This window comes from Typopeltis vanoorti, chromosome 13 (assembly GCF_054136105.1).
Source record: "Typopeltis vanoorti isolate ZY-2024b chromosome 13, IOZ_Tvanoo_1.0, whole genome shotgun sequence".
Lineage (NCBI taxonomy): Eukaryota > Metazoa > Arthropoda > Arachnida > Uropygi > Thelyphonidae > Typopeltis > Typopeltis vanoorti.
In genome coordinates, this window is record NC_143561.1 from 103,978,422 (window position 1) to 103,997,462 (window position 19,041).

Below are 19,041 nucleotides of genomic sequence, written 5' to 3' on the forward strand. Positions count from 1 at the left end.
GCAAAGGATAGACAGATTATTACTAACACCATCTTCCAACATATAAATGTCCACAAATTCACATGGAGAGAAGAGGCAAGGAATAAGAAAATGTTATCAACTATCATCACAATCAGCAATATGATATTGTTGATAGTTATGTTTTTTCAGGGCACTAGAGTGTATGGAGGATTTGAAATTGGAAGTGATCACCATTTAGTCTTGTGCAGGATAAAATTGAATTTCATATTGAAAAGAAGAACATGTAAGAAAGTTTTAAAGCGAATAAAAGTTGAGCAGCTCTCAGATGTGAACTGTAGACTAAAATACACACACATTATTCAAGAAAAAAATGAAACAGTTTGAGAACAGGAACCAAACCTTGGAGATTCAGTGGCAAGCCCTGAAGAAAACACTAATTCAGTCAGAGAAGCATATGGTGAGGTTGTCTGCAAGGATAGAAAAATCACAATTCCATGGTGAACACAAAAAATTAAAGAGGCCGTGAAGGAAAAGAAGAAAGCATATCAAAAGTTCCTGGCAAATAAGTCAGCTTGGGCTCTTACAGAATACAGAGACAAATAACAAAAAGCTAAACACTAGTTAAACTAGCTAAACAAAAGTCATCGGAGGACTTCGGTAAGAACATAGAAAATAAATATCAAGAAGGTGATAAGATATTCTGGAGGTTGGTGAAGAAGCTTAGAAATGTGGGAAAGAGTGCTGTAAAAGGAGTTAGAGATGATAAAGGTGATATGAAAATGGGAGAAAAAGATATCCTTGAAGTATGGAGTAACTACTTCAAAAAATTGCTAAATGAAAGAAGCAGTGATAACACAGTGGTAAAAAACACTCAACAGGCATAGTTAGGAATACATATCCATACTTGAAGTAGAAAAAGCCATCAAAGGCTTGAAATGTGGAAAGGCAGCAGGAGTAGATGATTTTCGACCAGAAATGCTGAAGTATGGTGGTATAAAAGTGTTACAGTGGCTGCACTGCATAGTTCAGAAGGCCTGGACAGAGGGACGAATTCCAGATAATTGCAGTAGAGCTCTCACAGTATCGATACACAAAAAGGGAAATAAAACCGAATGTGAGAATTACAGAGGTATTTCCCTCCTCATTGTTCTTTGTAAGATTTATGCAAGTATACTTGAGTATGACTGAGAAGGATTGTGGAAGAAAAGCTTGGTGAAGAACAAGATGGATTCAGAGCAAATAGAGGATGTCAGGATCAGATCTTCACTCTATGAGATAGTTGAGGGAGCATGGGAATACAACAAAGATCTGTATTTAAGTTTTGTAGATCTGGGAAAGGCACATGACAAGGTGCCAAGAAAGAAGCTATTCAATACGTTACAGTTATATGGTGTCAATGGGACATTATATCAAGCAATACTTAGTCTTTATTTGAGTTGTAAGTCAGCAGTTAGAATTGAAGGAAGTACAGGAAGATGGTTTAATGTTAAATCTGGTGTGAGACAAGGATGTACATTATCCCCTCTGTTATTCATTATCTATATGGATCACATTATGAAGGAATGTGGCATTAAACCTGATATCAAAATTGGAAGTGTTATTCTCAGCTCTTTACTTTATGCAGATGATACTATATTTCTAATTAAATCCGGTACAAATCTGCAAGATTCCCTGACTAAATGGAATAACTGTTGTAATAAATATGGTATGAAGATCAGCAATAACATGACAAAGACAATGAAAATAGGCAGAAGCATTGAAAATATCAACTGCATTATGAATGGAGAACCTATTGAACAAGTAAAACATTTCAGCTACTTAGGCACAATTTTTAATGAAGATACCAAATTAAATATGGCAATAGATAACAGAGTCAACAAAGCTAGTATGGTAGGAAGTCAATTGAATAAATTTATATGGAATAAGAGAGAAATTAGTCAAAACACTAAATTAGCTGTATACAAGGCAGTGTTCAAACCAATTTTAACTTTTGGATCTGAGAGCTGGGTCAGAAGTAAAACACTTCACCAAAGACTAGAGACCGCAGATATGAGAGTCCTGAGAAAGATTAGGGGAATGAACAGATGGCATCAATTGCAATAATAACTTTAAAAAACCGAGGATATTAGGAAAGAACTTGACATTAACAGCATTGAGAAATGTGTTGGTAGAGCTAATCTCAGGTGGTATTGTCACTTAAATAGAATGGGAGAGGAAAGATTAGCAAAACTAGTGTTCTCTGCCAGGTTGGCATGAAAAAGACCCAGAGGAAGACCAAGATATAGATGGATTGATACAGTAAAAAGTGCCTTAGAAGACAGAAATATAAGATCAGATAATATTGGAGTCTTGACAGGTAACAGATTGATTTGGAGAAAAATTGTAGATAGGAAGTTAGTGGTGATGTAAGTTTTTCATGTAGTACTATCATATCCTGTATACCCCTTGAGGGTACATGTCAGGAAGTTGATAATGAATGATGACATTTGCTCATACAATTGTTTAAGCAACATAACACTGTCATGGACATAACATGTTAAACATAACATGACAGTGTTATGTTTAAGCAACATTGTCATGAATCAGCCAATGCACAATTTCTGGGGACTCAGTCTGTTTATGATGGTCAGTCTATAGCAAATAATAATAGCAAATTTTTGTTTCACAAAAAAAACCCATAGGATTGGAACTTGGAATGTTTAGAAGTATGAATCAAGGTAAACTGAAATAATAAAGATGGAAATGGAGCACAAGAAGCTGGATATATTGGGATTAAGTGAACTTAGATTGACAGGAATGGGCCTTTTTCAGTGAGGGGACTATATGGTGTATTACTCAGGACATGAGACAAGTCGAAAAAATGGAATATCTTTCTTACTCAGAAAAAAGATGGCTAGGTATGTATTGGGTTATAATCAAGTGAGTGACAATCATTTTTCTCAGAGTGAGTGGACATGCAATGAATATGACCATCATTCAGGTTTATGCACCTACTACAGAGGCATCAGAAGAAGACATTGAAGAATTTTATGGCAAGTTACAAGAAGTGATAGATGCAGCACCAAAGCGAGATTTATGGCTACTTATTGGAGATTGAAATGCAAAAGTGGGAGAGAATGAGGAACAAGGAATAACAGGTCGTTCTGGTTTAGGTATTCGTAACACTGCAGAGAAGAGACCAGTTGAGTTTTGTGCAGAGAGAATTCTTGTTTGTTGCTAACACCTGCTTTAAACAGCACAAAAGAGGATTGTACACATGGGCATCACCTGATGGACAACACAGAAATCAAATTGACTATATACTTGGACAAAGAAGATGGAGAAGTGCAATTCAGTCTGTCAAGACTTTTCCAGGTGCAGACTGTGGAACAGACCAAGAGTGATTAGTGGCTAGGATACATGTGAAACTACGGAAACTGAAAACATCATAAACACCTATGAGATATGATCTTGGAAACATACCAGCTGAATACAATATTAGCATACAGAACAGATTGAACACACTCAATTTGTGTGAAAGAGAACCAGATGAACTATGGAAAGAGATTAAAGATATAATTAAAACAGAAGCAAAGAAGAATATCCCAACAGTCTGTAAGAAGAAGTCCAAATGGCTGTCAGAAGATGCCATCAAAGCTGCTCAGGAAAGGAGGAAAATGAAAGCCACAGGAAATTTGCAGGAAGTACGGCATTTGAATGCAGAGTTTCAACGACAAGCCAGGAATGCTAACAAATAGAAGACCAAAACAAGAAAGGATAAACAAGAGATTTTTTCAAAAAGATCAGAGAACTAACAGGAAAGTTTAGTGCCAGGGTGACAATATTGAAAAGTAAACACAAAAGATATCTTACAGAAGCTGCAGACATCAAAGAAAGATAGAAAGAGTATACAGAAGACCTTTACAGAAAGAACTCCAAAATTACTGAGAAATTTGAAGAGCAGAATTATACACAGGAACCAGTACCACTGGAGAGTGAAGTGAGGTGGGCACTAAACAGATATCCAGTAAGAAAGCACCAGGAGGAGATGGAATACCTATTGAGCTGCTCAAAGCCCTGGGAGAAGAGGCAGTTAAAATTTTGGCAGCTCTATGTCAGCAAATTTGGATCACAACTACATGGCCTAGGGAATGGAAAAAATCAGTTAATATACCTTTATTGAAGAAAGGTGATGCAAGAGAGTGCAAAAATTACAGAACTATAGCATTGATTTCTCATGCAAGTAAAGTCTTAAGATCATTCAGAAAAGACTGGAACCATTCATGAAGAGAGAAAGGCCAAATGAACAGGCAGGATTTCGAAAAGGCAGAGGAACAAGAGATCAAATTGCCAATGTGAGATGGATAATAGAAAGATCACAAGAATGTCTACCTTTGTTTCCTTGACTATAGCAAGGCTATTGACTGTGTAGATCATGTGTTAAGAACAATGGGAGTCCCAGAGCATTTCATTATCCTTCTGAGGAATCTTTATTATGAACAAGAAGCTACTGTCCAAACAGATCTTGGAGAAACTGAGTATTTCACAATAGGTAAAGTGGTGCAACAAGGATGTATTTTATCTCCGTACCTGTTTAACTTGTACAGCGAATACATTTTAAGAATGGCAGGGCTGGAGGAGTCTTCAGTTGGAATTAAAATTGGTGGAAAAAATATTAATAATTTGAGGTATGCAGATAATACCACCTTGCTAGCAGAATGCAAAGAAGATTTGAAGGAACTTATTATGAAAGTTAAAGAAGAAAGTGCTAAGTATGGTTTTAAACTTAACCTCAAAAAGACAAAAGTTATGGCAACATGTGAACTTAATGATTTTGAAGTAGATGGGGAAAAAATGGAAGCAGTTAACAATTTTGTGTTCCTAGGATCCCGAATTGATAAAGATGGCTATTGTACCAAAGAAGTTAGAAGAAGATTATTACTCGGGAAAAAAAAGCAATGACAAATTTAAGCAAGATCTTTAAAGAAGAAGATATTAGCCTCACAACAAAAATCAGAATCATGAAAGCAATGGTATTCCCTGTGGTGCTGTATGGATGTGAAAGTTGGACCCTGAGAAAGAGTGAAAGAAGGAAGAAAGATGCATTTGAATTATGGATTTGGAGATGCTTACTAAGAATACCATGGACTGCAAAGCAAACCCAATAAATCAGTGATAGACAGAATAAAGCCAGATTGCTTCCTTGAAGCTATGATCATGAAGCAAAAATTGTCATACTTTGGACATATTATGCGAGCAAATGACAGTCTGGAGAAGATGATGCTGGTAAAAGTTGATGGAAGCAGGAAAAGAGGAAGACCAAGAATTAGATTGGTGGATGGAGTTAAAGAAGCAACTGGAGTGCACTTGGAGGTTCTGAAAGACATGGTCAGGGACAGATCAGAATGGAGAGTGTATGTTCATGGAGTCGCCAGGAGTCAGAAATGACTTGATGGATCATAACACACAATAATAGCAAATAAAAATTGAAGTGAGGGTACTGTTGCTTTCAGTGAAAGCAATTATACCCTCACGTTGATTTTTATTTGCATATAAACCTATTACATTAGGTTTTACTAAGATTAAAATTATTAAATTTAGTGACCATAGTGTACTGAACACTGAGATAGGATGCAGGCTATAGTTACCTTGCACTGCTGTCGTTATAGTTATTAAAAAGAAAAACAAAGTTCTTTGTTTTTAACAAAGTTAGAAAGTGATATACACTAGTTAATACTACAGTTATTGGTAAATGTGACAATCTTATTGCTAAATTGGAACTTTTCCATTCTTGCAAAAATTAACTTTTTTTTTTGTTAGAATAACTGACAAAAATAAATGATTTATTTGCATCAGTTATGCATGATACTGTATATGACTGCTTAAAAATGCTATTAAACTATTATAAGCATCTACAAATGAAAATAAAAATTATTCACTATACAACGAAATTTGCCATACGACACTATCGTATGACTAATGTGCACCTGTATCTGGTACAACAAGAGAAAATCTGTAGACAATACAATTATATGGTATAAATGAAAGATATTGAGAAATACATAGCCTATGTGAGTTGTAAGTCAGTAGTTAGAATCCAAGAATTTGAATACCATCTTGTATGCAGCTGACTGAGTGTTTGGACTAATTTCTCTCTTATTCCACATAAATTTATTACTGTTATAAATTATTATGTATTATTAACATTTTATTACTCTGTCACCAACAGCAAAAACAGTCTCTCTGACTTGTATACTGACTTCTGTGTAGCACTTTGGTTTCCCTCCATCTAAGCCTGCAAAAAAAGATATCTAAAGCAAGATCTGCCACTCCTACTTGTTATAACAATGGTAGCAAATGTCTTTCTACTTGTCAAACAGGTAGCTCTATCAACATCTGCCTCAGAAAACAAATACATTTGCTACCATCATTAAGGCAAGTTTGGAATGGCAGATCATGTTTTAGATATGCTTCACACAGAACTGGAAGGAGGAAAAGCAAAGTGTTGCACAGAAGTCATTACAAATTGGAGAGATTGTTTTTGGAGTTGGCAGCAGCAACAGTAATGAAACATTCCCAAACCTAAGTCATTATGGATGTCTTAATTTACCAAAAATCAGGGAGATAGTTTAAGATCAATTCCACTTAACACTTGTAAACGTTTTATCTGGTACAAGTAGAGGGTGCCAAAATTAGGACTAGTTCTTTTCTTAATGTCTGTTGCAATTTTAAATTGTTCTTACTTATAAATGATTATTACAAATTTCATCTAATTATTTTAGACATTACTAAAGAACTAGAATTTCATAATATAATTTAATAATACAGAGATGCTTACCAAAAGATTTCTTCCTTCTCTAAAAAGAATATCATGATTTATTTCTATGGCATGAGACAGCTTTTCATCATAGCAAAATGTTGCTTCCTGTCATTAAATAATTAAAATATATTAAAAAATCATAATCAGCATAAATGAAAATTTAAACAGTAGAACAATAATCACAGATTTCACTAGATATAAGCAACATGCAATTGGTCATAATATAGTTGACGTAAAACTGTACTGACTTTCTTACTTAATTGCACAGTGAATTTCTGTCATGGTCCTTAGGCACTGGTCATTCTCATTTATTTATTATTATTAATGACACCTCCAAGGAGTCTGAAGACTCATCGCAGGAGGGCACCAACTTTACAACTCTGTCTCCACCACTACATCGAACCTCTACTATCGATCATCTACATCAACGGCATCTACCGCCCACCACTAGTATTGTTTTTTTATCTGTAAATTGCATGTGTTCTGAAGGGCCAATTTGTCTGTATCTCCGATTGTAAAAAAAAAAAAAAAAAATCATCAATGTCTTGGAAAAAATTATAATTATGATAAAAAATCCTTATAACCTGAGATGCCATGGTCAATTTTGACATTTGGTCTTTATTTGCTTAAGGGTTTCCCAAAGTTCCACTTTAGGAAACCCTTCAACTCTCTGTCATAAACATTCTTTCCAGACATAATTGTTCTATTGCTATCTTGCTTAAAAGGTCAAGTGTTTTTCTCTCGGTTGCACTATGATTTGTAAGTTTAGTTTCAGATTGAAATATGTGACCACATATATTAGTAACTAACCTTCCTGTATCAGTAAATTCATATGCTGTTTTTCTATATTACAAACCACTTAAAATGAACATACTGATGATGTTTCTTCTTATTAACACCAGACCTCCATGGAGTTTAAAGACTTATCACAGACATATCACAGGAGGCAAACATTGTTACACACAAGGCCCGTTTAAAACTATGCTTTAAACTCATTCAATGTATCTGCATTCAGCACATGTCAAGGCAAAGCAGCATTCCACTAACTAACCACTCTTCATGCAAAAAACCTACTCGTTATGTCCTTGTTAACACCCTCCTTACACAATGTCCGGGTATGTCCCTTTGTTCTACCTCTTTCCCCATTCTACAAAAAATTTCTTCCAGATTAACCAGGTAACAACCCTTTACAAACTTAAATGTCGCTATCACATCCTTTCTCTCTCTCTCTCTCTCTTCCTCCTATCCACAAGGCTTTGCAAACTGTACTCTCTCAATCTGTTCTCATATCCCACATCCTAAAGATCCATTATGACCTTAGTCTTCTCTGGATCCTTTCCAATAAATCCTCATCACAAATGGACCAAATCTGTGTACAATAATCCATATAAGGCCTGATCAAGGCTTATAACAATGGAACCAGATACAAGTTAAGGGTCTCTGCATCATTATCATAATTGATGTGATGTCTTCAACTTGTGCAATGTGACCTCTGAACTTCAGATCCTTGTTCACCACCACTCCAATGTTTCTTATCTCAACTTCCTCCAAAATTTCCCCATCAAATGATACTTTGCATGCTGCTGTTGCCAACCAAATTTCAGAAACTTACACTTGGCAACACTGAATTGACAGTGTTGCCAAGTGTAACACTGAACTGAGATTTCCGTCCTGCTGCCCATTCATACAATCTATTCATGTCCTCCAGTGAGGCCACAACGTGCTTGATTCCTCATCACTTTTCCAAGTTTTGCATCATCTGCAAACAGTTGTGTATCACCAGTTAAATGAATCCTGATATCATTAATATACATATTAAATAATAACCCAAAACTGACCTATATGGCACACAACTAGTGACTTTCCTCTTTCGAGATATCACCCCCCCCCCATACACAACTCGCTGATACCTACCCGATAGCTATCCACCTATCTAACTCACTATTCCATCATCCAATCCCATCTGCTTCAGTTTAGTGATGAACTTGTGTGGCAATCTATCAAAAGCTTTGCAAAATCTAAGTATACCACTGTATATGCATCTCCCTTATCCAATACATGTCACCTTGTTATAGTACATAAGCAGGCACATAAAGCACAACCTCCCTTTAACAAACCCATGCTGGCAAGCACAAAAGAATACCACTGTTATCAATCCAATTTTATATTCTATATCTCACCAACTTCTCCAATACCTTATATCAACCTATAATTTCTTGCCTTAAACTTATCACCACCTTTGTGAAATGGAACAATTCTGCCTTCCTTCCGATCTTTTGGGACATGTTAAACAAGTAGGCCAAGGCTGAAGCTAACTCCTTGGAACATTCCCTTAAGACATGTGGTGATATATCATCAAGTTCTATTGCCTTATTGGTATCTAGTTTACTTAACTCCTCACCATTGTCTTCTCTCATTTCAATCTCTACACTTGTACTTCTGATTTCACATTGAGATACACTGATTTCACACTGAGATCATATTTCACATGAAATACCCTGATGAACTGCTCACTGAACATCTCTATTCTGTCCACTGCAGCAATCACCAATCTTCCACTTTCATCCAATAACAGCATCTTATAATAATTCTTCTCTCTACTTGCCACATATGAAAAAAAAAAAAAATAGAAGTTTTTTTTGGCCTGATTTGCTAATTCTTGTTTGTACTGCACTTTTGTTGTCATTACCAACTGAGTCATTCCTCTTTATACTCTTCATGCAACTGATTATTGCCATGATTCATCTTGTGTTGCCTCCAAAGTGCCATCTTCTTCCAGATTTCATGCTTAATCCCTCATTCATTCCATTTTACACCTACCTTATTCAGCCTTTTGACCTGCAGAATACATTCTGACATTGATGCTGTTAACTCCTCATTCCATGCTATAGCTCCAAGCTGTCTACTAATCTTGTCATAATCACCAGCCCTCTACTTTCACATATATCCTTTCCTCATAAGTCTTCATATGGCAAGTTACAACCCATGTGATCACTTCATGATCACTCTCACCATCTGGAGAAAAATGAGAAACCCATTCAAAATTACTCCTCTGATCAGATCCAAAACTCTCAATCCTCGCATGCCCTCTTTTAACATACCGCCTGAGATCAAGAACTCAAGAAATTCATTTTCCTTATTCCCAAATGTTATCTCTATACCATCATAATTAAAATCACCCATAATAATCACTCTTTCCTTGTTCACTAACTGAAGTTGCTTATACATTTTTTTTTGTCAACACTCTCCACATTCCTTGGCCAATAGCAACATCCAACTAAATAACTCTTCCTGTCAACCCTCACACCACACTGCCTCAAAACCATTGCCATTTCCCTTTTTCATGTCTGCCTTATCCAGACAATTCTCTTGCTATCATCAGCAGAACTCCCTCCCTTCTTGTCCTTTCTATCCTTGCAAAAAACACTGTACCCTTCCATTTCTATTCCTGTAGAATCATGTTTCACTTAATCAAATGTTTTCAGGCAAATATACTCATTTCTTTTAGGGATACACGGTGATCAGCACTCATATTTGTAGATTTAGGGACTCAAAAACACACGTGTTGAACAGATTATTTTATTAATTACAAATAAAATAAAACTTGACGTTTCGACCTCTATATCGAGGTCATCATCGGAAGAATACAACTGTATACAGAACCAAGCTACATGCTCATGCTTTCTATACCAGTTAACTAAATCTACGTAGTTAATAAATCTCTTTTCTAGTCTGACCTCTAGTGATAGAAAAGAAAAACAAAAATAAATAAATAAAGAAATAAAAAATTAAAAATAAATAAATAAAATAAAAAAAATATTATATATTATAAATAGATAAATGCAACTACAATAAACTGTTAGAGTCCTTATGTATTAATATTCTGGATAGTTACAAAATGATTTCTTTCAGTTGTGGTGAAGTGTTTAGAACATCCAATAGCAACTGAAAGAAATCATTTTGTAACTATCCAGAATATTAATACATAAGGACTCTAACAGTTTATTGTAGTTGCATTTATCTATTTATAATATATAATATTTTTATTTTATTTTTATTTTTTTTTTATTTATTTATTTTTATTTTATTTATTTCTTTATTTATTTATTTTTGTTTTTCTTTTCTATCACTAGAGGTCAGGCTAGAAAAAAGATTTATTAACTACGTAGATTTAGTTTACTGGTATAGAAAGCATGAGCATGTAGCTTGGTTCTGTATACAGTTGTATTCTTCCGATGATGACTTCGATATAGAGGTCGAAACGTCAAGTTTTATTTTATTTGTAATTAATAAAATAATCTGTTCAACAAGTGTTTTTGAGTCCCTAAATCTACAAATATGAGGCAAATATACTCAATCAGTGAACAATTTCATCCCCCTTATTTCACTTTCAGTTCACTTTTAGGTGTATAACCGGTCTGTAAATCACAACAAACAAGTCCAAGAGACTTCTTTGTTGAAATTTATTCACCATTCCTGGCCTTGTCCAATCACCTTTATTACCGCTTATATCCACTCGGTCTTGACTACCCCCACTTGCTTCCCAATCTAATCATCCCTATCATATGCTCATCATCCCTATATATACATTCACTAATACTCCCAACATCCACTCTCCCTATGCCATGTCTCCCTGCCCCCCCCCCCCATTTCCCTGTTCCTCTTGCATTCCCATTCTCTCTTTATCTCTCATGCTACTACTGTTTCCATTGCCAAGCACATCAAGGCTCTTCAATACCACTCTCCTGAATCTTTCGCTTTCATCACGCACTGCACTGCCATCTAGCTAGCAAGTTTCTCCAGTTCACTCATTCGAAAGACATTCAAATCCATATGCTGTTGCTATTTTTCTTTTAGACATTTATAGAAAATAACATTACTTTGGTAATATTTTTTATTTGAGAAGTACAGTTTCTAGAAACAAAAAACGTTACTTTATTAATGTCTGCATCTTTTCTCATCATCATCATTAAATTCCTGCCATGTAGCCTCAAGGGGTGTGTGTACAGGATATGATAATACTACATGAAAAATTTACATCATTACTAACTTCTTATCTACAATTTTCCTCCAAATCAGTCTGTTAGTTGGCAAGACTCCAACATTATGAGATATTATATTTCTATCATCTAAGGCACTTTGTATAGTATCAATCCACCTATATCTTGGTCTTCCTCTGGGTCGTTTTCCTGCCAACCTGGCAGAGATTAGCTCTGATAACGCATTCCTGGATGGTGACAATGTCAAGTTCTTTCCTAATATCCTCGTTCTTAATATGATATTGCCACTGATGCCATCTGTTCACGCATATAATCTTTCTCAGGATTCTCATATCTGCGGTCTCTAGTCTTTGGTCAAGTGTTTTACTTCTGATACAGCTCTCAGATCCATAAATTAAAACTGGTTTGAACACTGTCTTGTATACGGCTAATTTAGTGTTCCGACTAATTTCTCTCTTATTCCATATGAATTTATTCAGTTCACTTCCTACCATACCAGCTTTGTTGATTCTGTTGTCTATTTCCATGTTTAATTTACTATCTTCACTAAAAATCATACCTAAGTAGCTGAAATGTTTTACTTGTTCCACAGGTTCTCCATTAACAACACAGTTGACATTTTCAATGATTCTGCCTATTTTCATTGTCCTGATCTTTTTATTGCTGACCTTCATACCATATTTATTACAACAGTTATTCAATTTAGTCAGGGAATCTTGCAGACTTGTAGCGGATTTATTTAGAAGTATAACATTGTCCGCAAAAAGCAAAGAGCTGACATTAACATCTCCAATTTTGTGTTTAATACCACTTTCCTTCATAATGTGATCCATATAGATAATGAATAACAGACGGGATAATGTACATCCTTGTCTCACACCAGATTTAACATTAAACCATCTTCCTGTACTTCCTTCGATTCTAACTGCTGACTTACAATTCAAATAATGACTAAGAATTGCTTGAAATAATACCCCATTGACACCATATAACTGTAGCATATTGAATAGCTTCTCTCTTGGCACCTTGTCATATGCCTTTTCCAGATCGACAAAACTTAAATACAGATCTTTGTTATATTCCCATGCTTTCTCAACTATTTGTCGTAAAGTGAAGATCCGATCCTGACAGCCTCTATTTGGCCTGAATCCAGGTTGTTCTTCACCAAGCTTTTCTTCCACAATTCTTTTCAACCGTTTCTCAAGTATACTTGCATAAATCTTGCCAGGAACACTCGGTAGGAAAATACCTCTGTAATTCTCACATTCAGTGTTATTTCCTTTTTTATATATGGGTACTATGAGAGCTCTACTCCAATCATCGGGAATTCGTTCCTCTGTCCAGGCTTTCTGAACTATACAGTGCAGCCACTGTAAGACTCTTATACCACCATACTTCAGCATTTCTGGTCAAATATCTACTCTGCTGCCTTTCCACATTTCAAGCCTTTGATGGCTTTTTCTACTTCAAGTATGGATATGTATTCCTGACTGTATGCCTGTTGAGTGTTTTTTTTACCACTGTGCTATCACTGCTTGTTTCATTTAGCAATTTTTCGAAGTAATTACTCCATACTTCAAAGATATCTTTTTCCCCCATTTTCATGTCATCTTTATCATCTCTAGCTCATTTTCCAGCACTCTTTCCTCCATTTCTAAGCTTCTTCAATAACCTCCATAATATCTTACCACCCTCTTGATATTTATTTTCTATGTTCTTGCCAAAGTCCTCCCATGACTTTTGTTTAGCTAGTTTTACATAGTGTTTAGCTTTCTTACATTTGTCTCTGTATTCTCTAAGAGCATAAGCTGACTTATTTGCCAGGAACTTTTGATATGCTTTCTTCTTTTCCTGCACTGCCTCTTTAACTTCCTGTGTCCACCATGGAGTTCTGATTTTACTATCCTTGCAGACAACCTCACCACATGCCTCTCTGGCTGAATCAATCAGGGTTTTCTCCAAGGCTTGCCACTGAATCTCCAAGGTTTAGTTGCTGTTCTCAAACTCCTTCATTTTTTCTTCAATAATCTTTGTGTATTTTAGTCTACAGTTGACATCTGAGAGCTGCTCAACTTTTATTCGCTTTAAAACTTTCTTACATGTTATTCTTTTCCATATGAAATTCAATTTTATCCTACTCAAGACTAAACAGTGATCACTTCCAATTTCAATTCCTCTGTAAACTCTGGTGTCCTGCACCAGGGAGAAAACATCACTATTAACAATAACATAGTCAATGAGACTTTTCTTATTCCTTGCCTCTTCTCGTGTTTTCTTCTCCCTCATTTGCCTTGGCTATCAAGTTCATTATCTTTCCTTTTGCACTGGTACTTTCATCTACTTTATCATCTAAGGCCCTGGATAAGTAGTCAGCAACTACATTAAGTTTTCCAGGAATATAACATACCTGTATTTGGAACTCTTGTAATTCTAAGGCCCATCGAATAATCCTTTGGTTTTTATCCTTCATTGTGGATAAAAAAGTTAGGGGTTTATGGTCCGATCTTAAAAAAATTTCTTGTCCCAGTAACATGTATCTGAATTTTCCTTAAGGCATGCACAATAGCTAGTGCTTCTTTTTCAATAACTGAGTAATTTTTTTCTGATGCAGATAGTTTTCTACTTAGGAATGCAATGGGTCTAATTTCTTCTTTCTTCTTTTGTTCTATTACAGCTGCAATGGTGTCATTCAAGGCATCTGCTGCAAGATAGAAAGGTTCTCCAAGAGTGGGATGAGTGAGGACAGGAGATCTAGTTAATGCTAAATTTAAGGATTTATGGGCAGATTCCTGTTCCTTTCCCCAAATGAACTTTTCCCCCTTTTTAGTTAATTTAATTATGGGCTCCATTATTTGAGAACAATTTGGAATAAATTTTCTATAGAAGTTTACCATTCCTAAGTACCTTCATACTTGTCTCACAGAGGTGGGTATTTTCGCTCTTAGAATGACAGAGATATTTTCTTGAGTGGGGATTATTCCAGCCTCACTGACAACGTGTCCTAGGTATTCAACTTTCTTCATGAAGAATTTACATTTTGAGCACTTCAACGATATATGTGACAAATTTAGTCTATTTAATACATTATCTAAAATTTCTTCATGTGATGTTAAGTCTGGGGTGTAAATTAATAGGTCATCTTGGAAACATATGACTCATTTTCCTAACATGTCTGAGAGTACAGTGTTCATCAGACACTGAAAACTCATAGCTGAAATTCTGGCCCCTTGAGGAAGCCGACAGAGTTGGTATTTTTGCCATCGAGTGGTAAAGGCAAAAAACTGTCTGTCCTCCTTTCTAAGAGGTATCTGGAAATAGCCAGAGTTCAGGTCCAATTTTGAAAAGTATTTTGCTCCCTCTAGACTAGTCAGGAGCTCTTCTATGTTACATAGAGGAAAATCAATGGGCTTAGTGACCTTATTAATCTCACGCAGATCTAATATAAATCTGAGACTTCCATCAGGTTTTTCTACCAACAAAAAAGGACTATTCCATCTGGAATTAGACTTTTCTATGATCCCAGCTCTTTCATAATCATTCAGAAGGATCTGAAGCCTATCTAGATATTTAAGGGGGGTTTTGTACTGCTTAGTGTAGATAGGCGTTTCTGAAGTGATTTCAATGGAATGCTCTACTTTGTTTGTACAGGTCAATGAGCTAATATCTTCAGTGAATGTTTGGGGATATTTTTGGAAAATTGATAGAATGAACTTCCTTATTTCTGCTCTATCAGTTTTTGATTCTGCTAAATTAATAGCTTCGTGCAACAATTTTCTTTTTTTATCACTTAATCCGTCTTCAAGGTTTAAGGTTTCAATCTCCATCTTGTTACATAGTTCCCTTTTATTGTCTTCATTGTACATTGATTGATAACTCACGCCACACAAAGAAATGGTTTCAGAGGCAAAGTCACACATGAATTTATTTTTCTCTAGGAAATCAAGTCCTAGTATGATCTGGTCATTCGTGTCAGCAACTTCTGGAAGGATAATGAGTTCATGTGAGAACTCTACTGGAAAACAAGGTATGGAAATTTCAGCATTTATTTTTCTTGTGGCAATCAGTTCAATTTTAGCAATTCCCGTGATTTTTACTGGTTTCTGAATTAGAGTGATGTTATCAGAAAAATCATCAACAAGCTTATTCACCATGGAGTTAGAAATAACTGATATATGGGCTCCAGTATCTAAAAGAATATTGCATGGAATCCTTCCAATCAGACCTTTCACAAGAGTTAAAGGTAACTTACCATTCTCTTTGGCCATTGTCACGCTTTGCATTCTATGGGAATTGTAGTCTAGTGAACCTGATTTGTTACTCAAGGTGGTAGAGTTATCTACATTGATGTCCTCATTCTTAATCTCTTTCCTTTTTTTACAGTTTGGAAAGTATTCAAGAATTGGTAAAGGTGTAAGTTGATCATTACAGTCCTGCATAAGTGATTGTCTCATGGAGTATATTTGTTGCATTTCCTCCAATATTTTCTCTCTTTCTTTGGCCAGACTATAACATGCTTCTAAACTGACAGCCTTTTTTTTGTAAATGACCTCTCTTAAATTTTTATGCAATCCCAGTCGAAATTGTTGAAACACAATCCAATCTAAGTGAGGTTTTTCTGTAGGGGACACCTTCATAGATTTAGCAATGTTCGCCAATCTGTTAAAATAATTAGTCACATCTGCTTTGTCATCTTGCATGCATTCATGGAGCTCTATAAGGGTTCGAAGGTAGCACTTAGTATGGGAAAATCTAGAGATTAGTTCATCCTTAAATTTCTTGTATTCTAATGTTCCCTTAAGAATAGGGGATGAATTAAAATATGTTCTAGCCTTACCAATTAGCTTGTTTCTAAGTAATACCAACAACTGAAAGTCCGTCCAACCTGCTGTTTCTCTGAGTTTTTCAATAAAAGTAAAAAATGATAACACATCATCAGAGTCTTCTCCTGAAAACTGGGGAACTACCTGTTGGGGATTCACGCTTTTGAAAAATTCACTGTCTTCCATCTCTGAACTAGATGCAACTGCCATTTTAATTTTTATCAGCTTACAAACAAAAAAAATTCAGAATCCTAAAACAATTTCTTTCTTTGGCTGATTCTAGTTTACAATCTATCCACTTTGATTCTTTTAAATTACTTTTAAATTTTCTGGGATCACTTTTTCTAATACTATCTTAAAATTAATATTCGACATCTTAACTAATATTAGTGGAATCAAATCCTGCCGACTGCACCATTTTGTTGGATCCTACTTCTTAATTTATACTTTGGATCCGACATGTTAGTCACTATGATGTTCTTAAACAAAACTATAAGTTGCTAGTTGATTTCTAATTCAATATAGAGAAAATTTATATTTATAGACTGCGCCACTCTATATCTGAATTAGTTCAAGAATTGAAGAAAAACCAACTCACAACTATCCTCTTTTATATGATGTTATTATATATACTGGCCGAGTATATTTAACCTACTTAATTTTTCCGCTTTGGTTCGAATACATTTATGAATGGTGCAGTAAAAGAGATTCAGGCAAAATACAACTTTTCATTAACAAAAACAAACATTTAATTTTTAAATCATAAATTTTAAACTTAACTTCAAATCAGTAATTAAGATATCACAATCACTTCAGCTTCTCCGATAAGTACAATCAAACTCTGACAAGATAAATGTGTTATCTCTATATCACAGTCTTTTCATAGTTCCTTAAGTTCAAAATACAATAAAAATTGCAGTAATACCTCTTCATAAACAGACACTTTTAATTTTACGCTTCTTTTAATTCTCCGCGATAGTTACTGTTAACATCAATCAGGGAATTCTAAGATGAAACTCATACACTTCTCTGAACAGAAATATTAAAGTTGGAATAATCTTACCGTTAATCTTCTTCCTTCATCAACATACAAACACTTTTTATAACTGTAAACACTTTTAACAATAAACAGCACTCATTAAAATAAATCTTCTAGCATTAACTGAATTAATTTACGGGCACAATACATATAATCAGATGTTCTTGTATGAAGCACTACTGATTACTCTTGAATTAGGGCAATACACAATAATTCTTTGACTTGGGGTTTTATATGTACAGATGTTCATTCCTCCGGCATTCAAATAATTCTTTAGGCACTATAATTCTAAACACCACTATCATTAAACACAACCCTGTTGCCTCTATTTATTCTCTAGTTACTTCTTACTATGCTTCACGTTTCAGTGTGTCCTTGAAAGGTCAGCCCTGAAAATAAATCTCAACTAAAGTATCGCTAGTCATTCAGTAGTCACTCAGCTATCTTCCGTTGCTTTATTTGTTATTCAGAAACTTATTAGCTAACTACTTGTCAACTTGTAGACTTTATTTAGTTGCTTGAGTGACTTGCCGACTCGCTATTATCGCACTGTGATTGCCGAATGCCCGATTCCAACTTAATGCCAATCCTTCTCCCTCTAATAAATCTCTAATGCTCTAATCTCCTAAAGCTTTTTTTCCAGCATTCCTCCTTTTTATATCCATTTTTCCCGCCTAAACTCTTCTCGAGATCTCTTTAACTTTCCAGTAAACTTTCAGCATTTTCAATAAACCTCCTCTTCACGTTCTGTTCCAATTCTCGCGCTCGCTTACTTACATGCGTCTCCATGACAACAAAACATAAATAAAATTGAGCTATTACATAACGTTAAACTTTCACAAACAGGAATAAATAGAGAATATTTACATTTCAAATAATGCACAGTTAATTTATCAGATACAAATTCCTATAATATTGACATAACAATAAATAAAATAACTTATTATTTAATACAGTCTTATCACTATTAATACATATATCCTTGATTAAATAATTAAATATTAGGCAAAATTAAGGTAGTTATATGAATATTAAATTGTAAAATAAGTTGTTTACATTTAATAATATTTACGCAAGTCTTGCTTGGTATATGGTATATTATGTTAAATGTGAATGAAAAATAAAACAAAAATATACAAAACAATTTCATTCACAGTTTAACAGCTACTCCTTTTCCTTGATTGCCAAAATGAAGCCTATTGGCTCTTTATATTTAAGTAACTTAATGGATGCACCTGTTTGACAACTCGTATAGCAGAGTATATAAGTTCTTTTCGCTATACCCTTTGGTATTAATAATTTGGTCTTGCTACTCACTGATGAAGCCTCAAAAAAGGCTGAAACCGGTCTGGGTAGTGACCTCCCACCATAATGTAATAACAGCATACATTTCCTAGGAAATGTGTTTTTACATTATGGAAA

The 19,041-nt window shown here is 34.9% G+C and overlaps 1 protein-coding gene across 2 annotated transcripts in view; it reads right to left on the reverse strand.

Annotated features, from left to right (window-relative positions):
• Nucleotides 1–19,041, reverse strand: part of mst (misato mitochondrial distribution and morphology regulator) — a 211,210-nt gene that overhangs the window by 168,439 nt on the left and 23,730 nt on the right. For both annotated transcript variants that reach the window (XM_090402942.1, XM_090402943.1), the window contains exon 2: nt 6,779–6,865. In XM_090402942.1, coding sequence (XP_090259068.1) covers nt 6,779–6,865 — 87 coding nt within the window. The remainder of the gene's footprint in view (nt 1–6,778; nt 6,866–19,041) is intronic.